Source organism: Mytilus galloprovincialis, chromosome 9 (genome assembly GCF_965363235.1).
Source record: "Mytilus galloprovincialis chromosome 9, xbMytGall1.hap1.1, whole genome shotgun sequence".
Taxonomy (NCBI): Eukaryota; Metazoa; Mollusca; class Bivalvia; order Mytilida; family Mytilidae; genus Mytilus; species Mytilus galloprovincialis.
In genome coordinates this window covers 83,623,870-83,638,701 of record NC_134846.1, presented here as the reverse complement: position 1 = coordinate 83,638,701, position 14,832 = coordinate 83,623,870, and the positions used below count along the sequence as shown (strand labels likewise).

General features: G+C 34.4%; 1 protein-coding gene across 1 annotated transcript; it reads left to right on the top strand.

Moving 5' to 3' along the window:
• Positions 1 to 51: 51 nt before the first annotated feature.
• On the top strand, positions 52 to 7,031 carry LOC143046170 (uncharacterized). Its single transcript, XM_076219211.1, has 4 exons — positions 52 to 109; positions 2,120 to 2,408; positions 4,055 to 4,177; positions 4,627 to 7,031. The coding sequence occupies exons 2-4, from the start codon at positions 2,156 to 2,158 to the stop codon at positions 4,803 to 4,805; spliced, it is 555 nt and encodes a 184-aa protein (XP_076075326.1). The 5' UTR covers positions 52 to 109; positions 2,120 to 2,155; the 3' UTR covers positions 4,806 to 7,031.
• Positions 7,032 to 14,832: the final 7,801 nt, after the last annotated feature.

Genomic DNA, 14,832 nt, shown 5'->3' with positions numbered 1-14,832 from the left:
TACATAAGCCTTATAATAGACTAAGTTTCAAGCATATTTTCAATCTCGCCGTATTTATTTTCCATTTCCGGGAAAATGTAAACAGAAGAATCATGACTTATAAAACCAAGTAGGCTAATAAAAAAACACACAAACAAAAAAATAAATATTATGAAGGTTCATTTTTTTTTTAATAAACAATGAAAAGTAAATAAAACAGTTGTCTCTTCTTTCACTGTCCTTTAATACATTTTAAAAATTAGTGATTTATGGTGTATGAGCTGACAGATAAATAATTATTACAAAAGTGTTAATTTCTTCCAGCTTGTTCAAATTTTTTTATTTATTTAACAACTTTGTTGTAATTTTCAATTTGTAATTTGATGTTCAGTGACTTTAATAGGTGCATTCATTCATCGTGTCTGCCAATTTAATATTATGCATACAATAACAAAAGAGTTATTATTATGTTCCACAGTTATATGAGGCAGGCATTACCTGTGAAAGGTGACGAAGTCTATAATTTTTTTTTACTTCAAACAAATCTTAATTTCAAAACGGAAATACTGTAACGTTTCCGATTTTGGTTCTGTTGTTCAGGATTTAAGTTGTGACGTTATTTAAGTTATGACGTCATATGCAATGTAAACAAAGAAACGCTATCATAAGGTAATGTTTTTTCATACCAAGAAATTATTAAAAATGAAATTGATATTGCGTTCCTTCCTATTTTATACTAGACTGATAAATATATATTTTACTAAAAATTTCATGCAAACGAGACCGAAAAAAGGAAGTACATTGTAGATTTCTGTGCAGATGTGGGAATTCAAAACATGACATAAAAAAAAATGAACGATTTTGAGTTCATTAGTACAATGAAAATTTCTGTAAAATTTTCCCGATTTTTTAATTTTTTTTTTTTTATTGAATTTTCTACTGTTATTGGGGACTTTGTCCCCATAATAAACATATTTACGCTTTTGGTATTTAGCTGTATTTTGCCTCTGATTGACCTTAAATCTATTAGGAATCACCTTTTTGACATCTATAGCAACAATCATCACTTTTTAATTGTGACGTCAAATGTTTTGAATTATGATGTCAAAGTTTACGGGAACCTGTGTGATTTATGTATTGAATAAGGGACAAATATTTTGGAAAGAAATATAAATAGTATGATACTAAGGGAAATTCAATGCATGTTTCCAAGCAACTGTATTTAAATGATGTTTCCCTGTATTTTCAGACCATTTTAATTTTACCTTTAATTTTATGAACATCTGCCCCCTATTCAATATGGCCAAACTAACTGTGAAGGGGCCTATTGATGTGATTGTCAACTGTATTTTAACCTTATATTTATATATTCAAGATAAAAGGCATGACTTTAATAGATGCAATTTTTACAGAATTGAAATAAAGAACATCAGTACATGTAAATAAAGAGATCAAAGGATAAAATGAACAGGACAAATATACCCTAGTATTCCATTCAACACAAGAGATTTATTGATTGAATGATTTGCCTTATTGTCTGTTTAATGTTATTTATTTTGGCTACATTTTATATCATGGCAGCCAGATTTCATTGTTGGAGGGAAAATTTGCAATCGTTGTCAGTTAAGATCTATTTAGACCACAAGGCCACTGAGATCTTGAAAGATTGATATTCCAAAAACACTTGTTTAAATTCTGCTTGAAAGCTGAACTAACCTTGCAATATACATCACCTATTTGAACTTCAAAACATTACTTAATCAGACAATTGTGGCAATATGAGAAATTGTTTAAATCCAAATTGAATGATTTCAAATTTGATGAGTTACAACTGATTATTCATGTACAAATATAAATTCATAACACAAAAGAAATGTATAGCTCTCAACATTGTCCATCCCACTCATAAAGTACTTATTTCATCAAAACAATAGTTGTCAAACAAATGGTCTTTAGTTGAAACTTGGTACTAGTCTGAAAACAGGTCTTCAATAGAAATAATGAAACATTAAATATGCTACCGGTAAGCTGTAAAAATTTCAAAACTTTTATAGACCTGAAAAGGAAAGGAAAGTTACATTTGTATATAACCACTGCTAATAAAATATAATTCGTCACTTTATTTATTTTCCATTTTTAGGTGATGAGTTGAACTGAAAACATTTGAAACACAAAAATGGCAGGAGATGGTTCATTCTCACCAGTGTCTGTGAGACCATCACACAGGCCATATAGAGAACGTTATCTAAATGATGAAGTGGACAAACTTGAAGGTCATGATGGACCTAAATTGGTTCGACAAATGGTAATTGGTTTCTCATGTGCTGCTTTGTTTGGTTTAGTAATGTTAGTTATAGGAGGTGTGTTTATTGGTGATGCTGTCAAATCTGGATACGCCATAACTATCATGTTATGTGTAATGGGCATAGGTAAGATTCTACTGTAAGATATGCCATAACTATCATGTTATGTGTAATGGGCATAGGTAAGATTCTACTGTAAGATATGCCATAACTATCATGTTATGTGTAATGGGCATAGGTAAGATTCTACTGTAAGATATGCCATAACTATCATGTTATGTGTAATGGGCATAGGTAAGATTCTACTGTAAGATATGCCATAACTATCATGTTATGTGTAATGGGCATAGGTAAGATTCTACTGTAAGATATGCCATAACTATCATGTTATGTGTAATGGGCATAGGTAAGATTCTACTGTAAGATATGCCATAACTATCATGTTATGTGTAATGGGCATAGGTAAGATTCTACTGTAAGATATGCCATAACTATCATGTTATGTGTAATGGGCATAGGTAAGATTCTACTGTAAGATATGCCATAACTATCATGTTATGTGTAATGGGCATAGGTAAGATTCTACTGTAAGATATGCCATAACTATCATGTTATGTGTAATGGGCATAGGTAAGATTCTACTGTAAAAATCAAATCTGGATACACCATAACTATTATGTTATGTGTAATGGGCATAGGTAAGATTCTACTGTAAGATATGCCATAACTATTATGTTATGTGTAATGGGAATAGGTAAGATTCTACTGTAAGATATGCTATAACTATTATGTTATGTGTAATGGGAATAGGTAAGATTCTACTGTAAAAATGGTGAAGACTTAATTAAGTGTAAGGTTAAGTAAAAAAACAAACTTAATGTAAACTAATTTAAGAGAGAACAATTGACCAAGAGACCATGTCTAGCGCTTAATTTCAAATGACATGGTATGGAAACTTGGTATCAATTGAAAATAATTATTAAAAAGTGTACATTTTATAGCATTATTTGTACATTGTATGCCACATTTCCTGAATTCACAATGATTAATCTTAATTTTTTTGAATTAATTTATTAAATAAATTTCACTAATAGATGGATTCAAAATTGCTGAATTTGCAGTAATTTTTTATTACCTTTAGGTTTTAGAGAATATTCCAACATACAAATTTTTAGGACATGACCTTGATATCTGATCTTGACCTACATGTAAGATGCAATATCATTGACTGAGGAGCTTACATCAAAAGGTTTCCCATCTTGACCACTGATGGCTTAGAAGACTCAAGAGAAACATAAAATGAAAATGTTAAATGTTTGTCACAAGTGTTCACACAAATAAAATATACAAATGGCAAACATGAACAAACATTCCATTTTCAATCTAAACAGAGCTCTGGAGTAACATTTGTAACCTCATACTAAACATAAACAAACATTCCATTTTCAATCTAAACAGAGCTCTGGAGTAACATTTGTAACCTCATACTAAACATAAACAAACATTCCATTTTCAATCCAAACAGAGCTCTGGAGTAACATTTGTAACCTCATACTAAACATAAACAAACATTCCATTTTCAATCTAAACAGAGCTCTGGAGTAACATTTGTAACCTCATACTAAACATAAACAAACATTCCATTTTCAATCTAAACAGAGCTCTGGAGTAACATTTGTAACCTCATACTAAACATAAACAAACATTCCATTTTCAATCTAAACAGAGCTCTGGAGTAACATTTGTAACCTCATTCTACTTTGTCATTTCAGTATGTGGTCTTATCATACTAGTCACTGCTATAATATTGGGGAAACTATTTATCTCAAGAAAATGGAGAATATCTAGAGGACGGCCAAGACGGCCACCTCAACAGTGTATGCAGACTTGCTCAGGTAAATATACAGATTGAAATGCAATTATCAATAATTACATCAATTGTTATATCAATTATCCACTGAAAACCAAAGGACAGGAATGTATGACCTTCAATGTTTTACTAATTTCTGACCAGTAAATAGATTGTAACTTAAATGAAATAGGTGTATCTCAAGCAACAAAGTGGCTAAGGGTATAATGTATTTGACCCCTCAGCCCACCGCTATGGTTTTGTTGTTTCTATGCTAGCACCTTTATCTTTAGTCCGATCTTCAATCATGAATAAAGGTGCCCGCAGATGAGTTTATTCATAAAAAAAAATGTGAAATAATTGGCCATTTTTAAGACTTGTAAAAATAGCCCATATTATTAATTGAAGTAATTTTAGCAACAATAATTGTTTAAGGACATGAAATTATGTAAACAAGGTTTTATTTTTATATACCTTATATTTTCATCTTTTTAGTGATCCACACCCCTTCCAATGATCAGCTGAATACTTGTACACGACCAGATCCACCGCCAGCTTACGAGTCAATTATGATGGCAGAAATAGGAACTGAAGATGGACCAATAATAATGACAGCTCCACCTAATTACCATGATATTTCTGCACCACTACCAAAATATGGAGATTCTATTTGATATTTAAACAACTGGGCATTGTATTTATAGTATTTCCTGTTTTTGTCTCTATACAAAATGTACTATATATTTTATCACTTGCTGTTGTACCTGAAATAAGGACTACATAATAATGTTACAGAATTATATAAATATTGTTTTTCCAATGTTTACTTTCTATCAAATATTGAATGTGTATTGTAAGTTTTACATGTTATGAATGTAAGCACATTTTTACAAGCACAGAAGGTCTTGTTGTTTTAAAGGTGTAATGTGAACTTAATTCACATGTTTTCTTAGCTCTTGAAATTTACAAAATCTCAATCATAATGATATTTTACTATACAAAAACAAATCTAAAATCAACACATGATCACCAGTATTCCTTTTAACTTTAACACTTGTATTTATTGTGTAAAAATGATTTATCTCCATTTTGTTACTAAGTTGGGGGAGAATAATGTAACTTATTTATTGTTCTACTGTTCTGAAGCTATTTGTGGTACTTTTAAAAATTCTGATTTAGAAGGATTATAATGAATTGTACATGTGTATTATGTTATTGTTTTAGAGGTTTTTTACATAGTTGGTTTGTTTGCAGATTGTACCACATTTTTGTATTGTATATTCTCAATCCAAAAAATTTTATGCTTCAGCTTGATTAACAAGATCTGTATTTTGTAAATAATTTGTATCATATATATCTATATTCAATGTTTGTGAGTACTCATGTTAAGTGAAAGAGCTTGTTTATGAGAAAGGTAGATATTTGGAGTTTGATGCCAAAGTTACTACTCATGTGTATGTATATGGTTAAAGATCTTGTGCATTTATGAGAATATCAGATTCTGGAGCTTTATGTTAATGAACTCAAGTGCATTTATTAAAAAGTGTGATATCTGGAGTTTGCAGCTTTTGAAGACTTTTTTCTAATAATGTTATTCTTTTTAAGTGGTTGTGTTGCACAATTTTTTGAATAGCATGTTTATTTATTTTAATCAAATTTTGTACTTCAGTCATCACCATGAATATCTTTCCCGTGATGACAATTTCTACAGTTTTTATAGAAACATTTTTTGTACATCTTCACTAGCCCGGAATTATAATTAATTTCTACCCTCATTACAATTGACCATTTTGGGTAACTTTCTAAAGTTTGGTTTCCTGTCATATTTGTGTTATAGGAAACTTCCTGTGATAAATACTAACTCTATTCATTTATTTCTTGGGTACTAAATTTTCATTGAATGAGGACATTTTTTTTTAATACTTGGTTTACCATTTTGATAAATGGTGCATACAAGACTTCAGGTGTTTTGTTTTCCTGTTAGATTCTGGAATTTGTGGTTCAGATATACCTATGAATTCACAAAAATAGAATCCAACTAATTGTAATTATGCTATTTATATACAACAAACTCATCATAGAATAAGATACTAGGACTACAATTTTGTACAAAGTACCCATTAGTCAAGCTTGAATCAAAAAAGCAAAAAAGGCCAAATAAAGTATGAAAATGAAGAGCATTTAAGTCCCAAAGCACTAAAAAAAAATATGCCAATTACAACTAAGATAATCTATTCCTAGGGTAGAAAATCCATAGCATTTTGAAGATTTTAAAGCTTTGTAATCTGTAAATTTATAACTACGACCATATCATTAATAATTCATGTCAACAGTGAAATGCTGACTACTGGGTTGGTTTACTGCTCCAAAAGCAGTGACATTGACCCATTGGTTGCAATATTTGTAGGTAGTAAATGTGTATATTGTTGTAAAATGTCTAATTAGTAGCACAATCATTCTTCATTACTAATTGAATTGGTTAAAGCAGTTTTTAAAACTCTATAAATATTTTTTTATCAAATAAGTAACCTTAAAGTTGTTGCATTTTTTCTAAGAGAAATAAAGTAAATGTCGTTTGGGTTTATTTGTGTGTGTGGGTTGCTGGCTTATTGACTTTGAAAACCTACATCTTGTTTTATTCACATATATTTACTTTAATTGATTTGTAAAGAATGATTTACAACAATTCTACAAAGAAATATTTTCCTATCTTGACTTGTGATATTTTTTCAATGCTTGTTCTTCATATATATATATATGTACTTGTATTATGTAACTTCTTAACCTGATTTTTTGTGATCAGATCTAATTTTGTTATAAAGTTGTGATACTTTTGTTATTGGTTTTATATATTAGTGTATTCAAGAGGATTTTATTTACAATAAAGTGAACATCTCATATTTGTTATTTTTAGATGGTTCATTCTCCCCAGTGCCTGTTAGACCATCACATTGACCATTTAGAGAATGTTAAATAAATGATGTAGAAGACAAACTTACTGTGGATTCATTTATTTTTGTGGGTGCCAGTTTTGTGGATTAGGAAAACTCACATGTTCATGGATAACTAATTTCATGGTTTTGCCAAAGTCTGCATACAAGCCTGAAGAAATTATTTCTTGAAAATTTAATTTCTTTGTACACCTGTAGCTATACATGTACCAAGAAATCCACAAATTGGTATCCAACAAATAATAATGAATCTACAGTAGTTTATTTCCAAAATTATTTTGTTTGCCCATGGCCAGTGTCAATTCAACATAGACATTATCTTCATTATAGAAGGCCTCATAACTAGTTGGTCCCCTGGAAAGTTTTGGTACTCCATGTTCATGTATATTCAGGATATACAAGTTCAATCTTGAATAAATGCTGTGAGCAAATTAGTGTTTGCTCTTTTATACTTGCCTGGCTTCTCTGGTCCATCTTATCAACTTTTTTTTTCTTCAAAAAACCTCCCTTGTGGACCAAATTAAGCCATAAACATATTGTAATGCCTTCTTTATTTTAAGTTTGTTTATTTTTGTGTAGAATGTGAGGAAAATTTAACAGAATAGTAAGCTTGATAATTATATAGTTGCAAGCTAAATTGTTAGAGGTTAGAATTTGGTTTACTACATACAGCTGAACTTTTGATTTAATTAAAGGTTGTGATTCTCCTCAATTGTTCATTGCTTATCTTTATTTTACCATCAATATTGGTCAAACTTATCAATGTTGGATCAAACATTATGATTTAATTACATTAAATACCTCACCTTCATAAATTTAGATATCAGTCCACTCGCTGCATTATTCAACTGGAAACCAGCCAGAAAAAAGAACCATGCACCTTTGACAACCTCTCCCACCTGACACATGCGCGTCATAAACCTTTATCATTTTGTCTGGTTCCATTGTACATGCTGCACGTTTTTTGAGATACCAATTGCTGCTGTTTCTTGCACAACAAGTATGCAAGAGACTCTACCAGCTGGCAACAGGAGTGGCCCCTTTTCCAGGACTAGGTGGCTTATGAATTTTGCCTACCAACCAATTTCTATGGGTATGCCCATCTTGCCTCCTTATCCTTAGCCATTTGATCCTTATTCAGCTCAGTCAGTTTGGTGGTATACCCTCTTCAGAGTCTTTCTCTTTTAAGGATGAGACAAAGAGTATCACCACCTCTAATCTATACATAAGATTCAAGCAACTGTAAACGCTAAGTTCATTGAGTTTGGTTACAGGCTTGATCTTATGAAGTCTAGGGGTCTGTCTCAGGATCCCTCACAGGACCCTTCCAGACCTCTAGACATTTAATGGAAGATGATTCGGTTTCTTTGGCTCCTATAAGTCAAGAAGGTAACTTTTAACTGTCGGCATTCCAATGGGAACAAACTGTGCCCCTCTACTTGCCGACTTGTTTCTTTATTATTATGAGGCTGACTTCATGCAGGCACTTCTTAGGAAGAAAGATAAGAAGTTAGCAATATCCTTTAACTCTACTTTGCGCTATATAGATGATGTTCTTTCACTAAATAATTCAAAATTTGGTGACTATGTGGAACGCATCTATCCAATCGAGCTAGAGATAAAGGATACCACAGATACAGTTAAGTCGGCCTCATATCTTGACTTACATCTAGAAATTGATGAGGGTCGGTTGAAAACAAAATTTTACGACAAAAGAGATGATTTCAGCTTTCCAATTGTGAACTTTCCATTTCTAAGTAGCAACATTCCAGCAGCACCTGCATACGGGGTATATATCTCCCAATTGATACGATATTCCCGTGCTTGCTTTTCCTATCATGATTTTCTTGATAGAGGGTTGCTGCTCACAAGGAAGCTATTAAACCAAGAGTTCCAAATGGTGAAGTTGAAATCATCCCTTCGTAAATTTTACGGACGCCATCACGAGTTGGTTGACCGTTATGGAATAAACGTTTCACAAATGATATCGGATATGTTCCTTACGTCGTAACTACAATCCCCTTCCCTTTCATGAATGTGACCTACCGAATTAGACTATTTACCGGATTTGTTATCACATAAGCAACACGACGGGTGCCACATGTGGAGCAGGATCTGCCTACCCTTCCGGAGCACCTTAGATCACCCCTAGTTTTTTGGGGGGTTCGTGTTGTTTATTTATGAGACTTCTTTAGGTAACTCTTTTGGTTGTCATAGCAGTCTAGTCTATTCTATTCGAAGGGATATGTCAGATATACCCATGTCTTCTCCACAAAGGGTTTCGTCTACTCGCTCAGATTTTATGGTTTGCTCTGGTTTAGTCAAGGCAAATTCGAAGTGGTATCATTTTTTCCCAGGGTCGGGTCATTTTACAACCGCTTTGTCTTTTGTAAACTCTTCTCTGGCTGAGAACCATGCTAACACTAGCCAAACTGGTGGTAGTAACTTATCTGGTTTTGGACCTGCCTCTTACCCAGGGAAATGCAGATCTAAGGACTCTGAGATGCATGGATCTTCCTTGGTTATGTCGGCTCCGGTCTGTGATGAGGCTTTTTCTAGTTTACTTGGTTCGAAACATTTGGATTGCGTCAGACATTCTCAGGCTTCATATGTTAATTCGGAGAATAATCTGAGGTGTCTTACTTTTGTTCTCGAGACAGCTGAGCACTTTTAGTCAGCAGCTGGTTCTCTTTTAAAGGACAAAGGGGAGGAATGTTCAGACTTGAGGTCTATGCTTCTACAGGTAGACAAGAATTAGAGTCTTGAAATGTCTCAATTCCTTATTCTTCCCAAGTTGGTACTGTGGCCAACTTTACTCTTGCTAAGAGACAGGAGATAAATCAACTGTCTCTGAAGCTCTTCAGGAGAGATTTGTCAGTTCTTCTTTGTTGTACTCTGTTTCCTTAGATCAGGCACCTGTTATCAAGGATGTTAAGGTGGCTTGTGGGAAAAGAATTGTCAAGACTACTCAGGTTAACAAGCCTTTTTCCTCTCATCAGCCCAAGGGTTCTTCCTCTTTTTCTTCTTCACAGCCTACGAAGAAATCAGCTTTTTCTCGTCCTAACTAGGTGGGAAGAAAGCTAAAGTTGTTAAGGGAAAGAAGCAGGGTAAATGATGTGTTGTCCCCTCCGTTGAATCGTTCCCCTCTGGAAGAGGAACATTATACTTCTCCTCTTCCTAATCTTCCAGTAGGGACAGGCTGTACCACTTTCTAGATCAATGGTTTCTGATAACTTCATACAAGTGGGTACTTTCGATTTTACGGAGGGATTTGGAGCTTAGTTTCTGGAACAGGCTCCTCTATCTCCTGTTCCAATCAATCTACTACTATCAATGGCAAAGAATTCTCAAAAGAATCAGTTGTTACAAGACGAAGTGAACATTCTGATTCAGAAGGGTGTGTTGGAGGAAGTAAACCTTCTTTTCATCTAGGGTTTTATTCCCGACTGTCTTGGTTCCTAACAAGAACGGGAAAATGAGACCGGTTCTAGATATTTCTCTTTAAGTACCTGGTGGTCCCATATTTCAAAATGGAAACCAAAAGGTCAATCAGATCGACAATTCATTTAGAAATTTGGACCTCTCTAGGTTTGATGGACGCCTATTTTCACATCTCAATTTCTCACAAGTTTCATCATTTTCTGAGACTGGTTTTGGCAGACAAAGTTTACAGTTCCAAGGCTTTGCCTTTTGGCCTGGCTATAGCTAGCTATAGTTTTTACCAGGATTTTTCAGACGATGTTGTCTTATCTTCATACTCAAGCAGTGCTCATTCACTTCTACCTGGACGATTCTCTTATCAAGAATCATTGCCTATCTCTTCTGGAGGAACACACTGATTTGGCTATCCTCTTACTCCTGAGACTGGGGTGTTTATTTCATGGGTAAAATCAGAGACAATTCCCAGTCAGAGTTTCAATTTCATGGGAGAACATTTTCGGACAGATTTGGGTCTAGTGTTTTCTCCAGAACAGAGGGTAATCAAGGTACGTCAGTAAATTTGTGTTCTGACTCAGTTTTTATTTGTCCCAGCTCGTCAATTTCTTCAGACGTCTACACATTCATCCAATCCAGTGGTATCTTTCGGAGTTTTAGTACCCAATTTCTCAGTTGTGGGAGGCACTTGTTTCTTCCTCGGTTGTTACCCTATCTTCAGTGGTGGCTTTAGTAAAAACACCCTCTGAAAGGTGATTTGTTGGATCCTCCAGACCCCAGCCTATCTTTGTTCACAGATGCAAGTCTGATGGGTTGGAGAGCTTATTTGGAGGGCAGAACAGCATCAGGTCTTTGGTCAGGTGCTCAGTTGGAGGAACACATCAATGCTAGAGATGAGAGCTGTGTTCCTTTCTCTCCGTCAGTTTCAGACTGTGATTCAGGGTCAGTCACTACTCGTTGCCACGGACAACTCCACAGTAGTGGCTTATCTTTGGAATCAAGGGGGAACATATTCCTTTTCTCTACATCATCTCAGTATCTGAGCAAGGAAATTCTTCTTCTGTCTCACAGTCTCGATATAATTCTGTCAGTGAGGCAGTCAAAATCTTCTGGTGGATGCTCTCTCCCGTTCGCTGGTTCCAGTGAACACAGAATGAGAAATTCATCATCAGTGTTTCAGGAGATCATTCTTCGTTGGGATCGTTCTCATATAGATCTTTTTGGCACTAGCCTGATTCACAAGATGGAGACTTACTTTTCTCCCATTCCAGACGAGAAAGCTTGGGAAGGAGATGCTATGACCCTATCTTGTAATGAAATGTTCAGTTACATGTTCGCTCCTTTTCGTCTTCTTCTCAAGATCTTGCACAAAATTCAGAGGGATCTTGTTATTCCGGCTTGGCCAAGAAAGTCTCGGTGTCCATAACTACTTCTTCTTGTTGTGCGAAGCCGTTTCGACTCTCTCTAAGAGAGGATCTTCTCTCTCAATTCAAATGAAGAAAACTTCGTCAGGGTCTAGAGAATCTCAATCTGCACGCTTGGATGCTGCCAGGAATTCCCTCACAAAGGGAAGCTTTTCTAAAGAAGTAACCAAGCATATCACAGGATCAGTCACACAATCTACAGGAGCAGTTTATGACTCTAAATGGTCAATTTTCTGTATTTGGTGTCAGTCGAAAGAGATTGATCCTCTCACAGTTACTGTCCAACAGTTAGCTGATTTTTTTTTTCCTTTTGAAGAAAAGGGTTACTCTCCTTCTACTATAAAGGGATATAGATCTGCCATAGCCAGAACAATATCTCTTTCAGGAGGCTCTGATTTTGGTGATAATGAGTTTTTGTCTTTGTTGATAAAAAAAAACTTTTGTCTTAATAGACCTCGTCAAAGGCGTTTGGTTCCTTCTTGGGACTTAGGTTTAGTTTTGAAGGTTCTTCAGTTCCCTTCTTTTGAACCTTTACATTCAGCCTCCTTGAAATTTTTATCTTTATAAATGTTGTTTTCTTATAGCTTTTGCTACTGGTCGCAGAAGGAGTAAGATTCGCGCCTTGTCAATTTCTGACTCTTGTCTCCGCTTTGATGCTGATAAGACCTCGATCAGTTACCCTTCTCACGGATCCATCTTTTTTAGCCAAGAATCAGTTACCTGATAAAGGTTCTGGTTTAATTACTATTCCTGCATTACCTGCCTCTGCAGATAATTTGGTATTGTGCCCTGTGAGAACTTTGCTTTTGTACCTAGCCTTTTCAGCAAAATTAAGATCTGCTGGTTTTTCTAGATTGTACATTCCTATTAAAAAAGGAACTTTTGACATTTCTGTTAAAACCATTTTACCTGGATTTGTAATACTGTCATGTTGGCTTATAAGTCTGCTTCTTCTGAAGTTTTAGCTAAACATCAAGTTCAGCACATGAAGTAAGAGCCTTTACCTTTTCTTGGAACATTTTTAATTACTCCTTTATGTCGGAAATCATGTCAGCTGTTTTTGGAGGTCAGATAGTGCCTTTTGTGACCATTTTTTACGGCCCCTATCTCTTCATTGTGACAACCTCAATTACTTAGGGCGTTAGTTGCTGTTCAACATGTTGTTTTTCCTCCTCCTAGTGAGGGAATTCAGCGGTTCGTTAAATTCTATTATCTAGATTTATGAAGGTTGGATATTGAATGTAATAAAAATCAAATTTTTAGAATTAAACTTTAGTTTTGTAAATAAATACTCACCTTCATAAATCAGAGGTCCCTCCCCTCCTCTTCATCACCCTTAGTGCCTGACATTTCAAAGAACAAATGATGAAGGTTAATTTATGACGAGCATGTGTCAGGTGGTGGAGGTTGTCACGGGGGCATGGTTCTTTTTTCTGGCTGGTTCCCGGTTGAATAATGCAGCAAGTGGACTGATATCTAAATTTATGAAGGTGAATTTTAATTCTAAATATTTGATATTGATGACATGGGTGATAAGTCGAATTTCGGGTATAAATGATAATATACCCTTTTTTCAATGCTAGATATATAGAACTTTTATAAAAAAAAAAATCTGCTGCCTTTCGCCAGAGACATATAACACAAGAGATTGGCAACTCGGCGAATCCCGTAATATCACACGGCCACATTTAAACCTCGCGAGATCTCTTTGGGTAATAGAGTGTTTATCAAAGCATTAAAAGTACTCGAAGTAAGGGTGAATGTTTCAGCAACTGTTTCAGTGTTAAATTTAACATAATTAATTAAATAATTTGAGTTCATGCATAAATATTTATTTCAATGTCATTGTATTATATGTCTCTGCTTTCGCCTTGTACTTATATATTATATTCGTTCGTCTTGACCATATACTGTCAAACTTATAGTGAACGTTCGTCTTGACCATATACTGTCAAACTTATAGTGAAAATGATTTTTTGTCGAGCCCACGGCTTCTGTCCACGACATAGGGAAAGTCATCTGGCGGCCTTAGCTAACTACTGTAAAACTTGATATTTTAGAAGGTAGAATACCTGGATGCTTCACACTTTGTATATAGATGCCTTATGTAATTCAAGTTTCTTCAGTCAAATGGCCATTGTCCTTGACCTCATTTTCATGGTTCATTTATTACTTAATTTGTAATGTTAATTTCTCATATTATGAGTAATAGGATAACTATATTTAGTATCTATGGCAAGCCGTTCTTGTCAAAACTATGTTTAAACCCTTTTTTCGAAAAAAATACACACTGAGAATTAAAAACCTAAACTAACACACTGAGAAATCGAAATTACACACCGAGATTTAAAAAAAATAAAAAACACACACTGAGAATTCAAAATTACACACTGAGATTTTAAAAAGACACACTGAGATGAAATAAATTGAAAAACACACACTGAGAATTGTTAATTACACACTGAGATTTCAAAAATACGCACTGAGATTAATATGCAAATTACTAATGAATATTCATGAGATGAATAATTCAACAGATTTATATCTTGATCTCAAGAACTCTTGTCATTATAATGAAATGCGATTCCTTCAACCAACATTCGTAAAAAATTTCAAGACTTAACATCGCTCATATTCATAAGTTTGTTGCCTATAATTCGAGATTCACTTGTTGTCGAGTATCGAGTTGCGAGTTAAGAAAATCGAGTTGCAAGTTAAGAAAGTCGAGTTGCGAGTTACGAAAGTCGAGTTGCGAGTTGAAAAAGTCGAGTTGCGAGTTACGAAAGTCGAGTTGCGAGTTACAAAAGTCGAGTTGCGAGTTAGGAAAGTCGAGTTGCGAGTTACGAAAGTCGAGTTGCGAGTTACGAAAGTCGAGTTGCGAGTTACGAAAG

Excerpts from the sequence above, each read along its gene's own strand:
- LOC143046170 (XM_076219211.1), top strand. The coding sequence starts at position 2,156 with ATGGCAGGAGATGGTTCATTCTCACCAGTGTCTGTGAGACCATCACAC. Across the intron at positions 2,409-4,054 it reads GTTATGTGTAATGGGCATAG|TATGTGGTCTTATCATACTA; the intron begins GTAAGATTCTAC and ends TTGTCATTTCAG. Across the intron at positions 4,178-4,626 it reads GTGTATGCAGACTTGCTCAG|TGATCCACACCCCTTCCAAT; the intron begins GTAAATATACAG and ends TCATCTTTTTAG.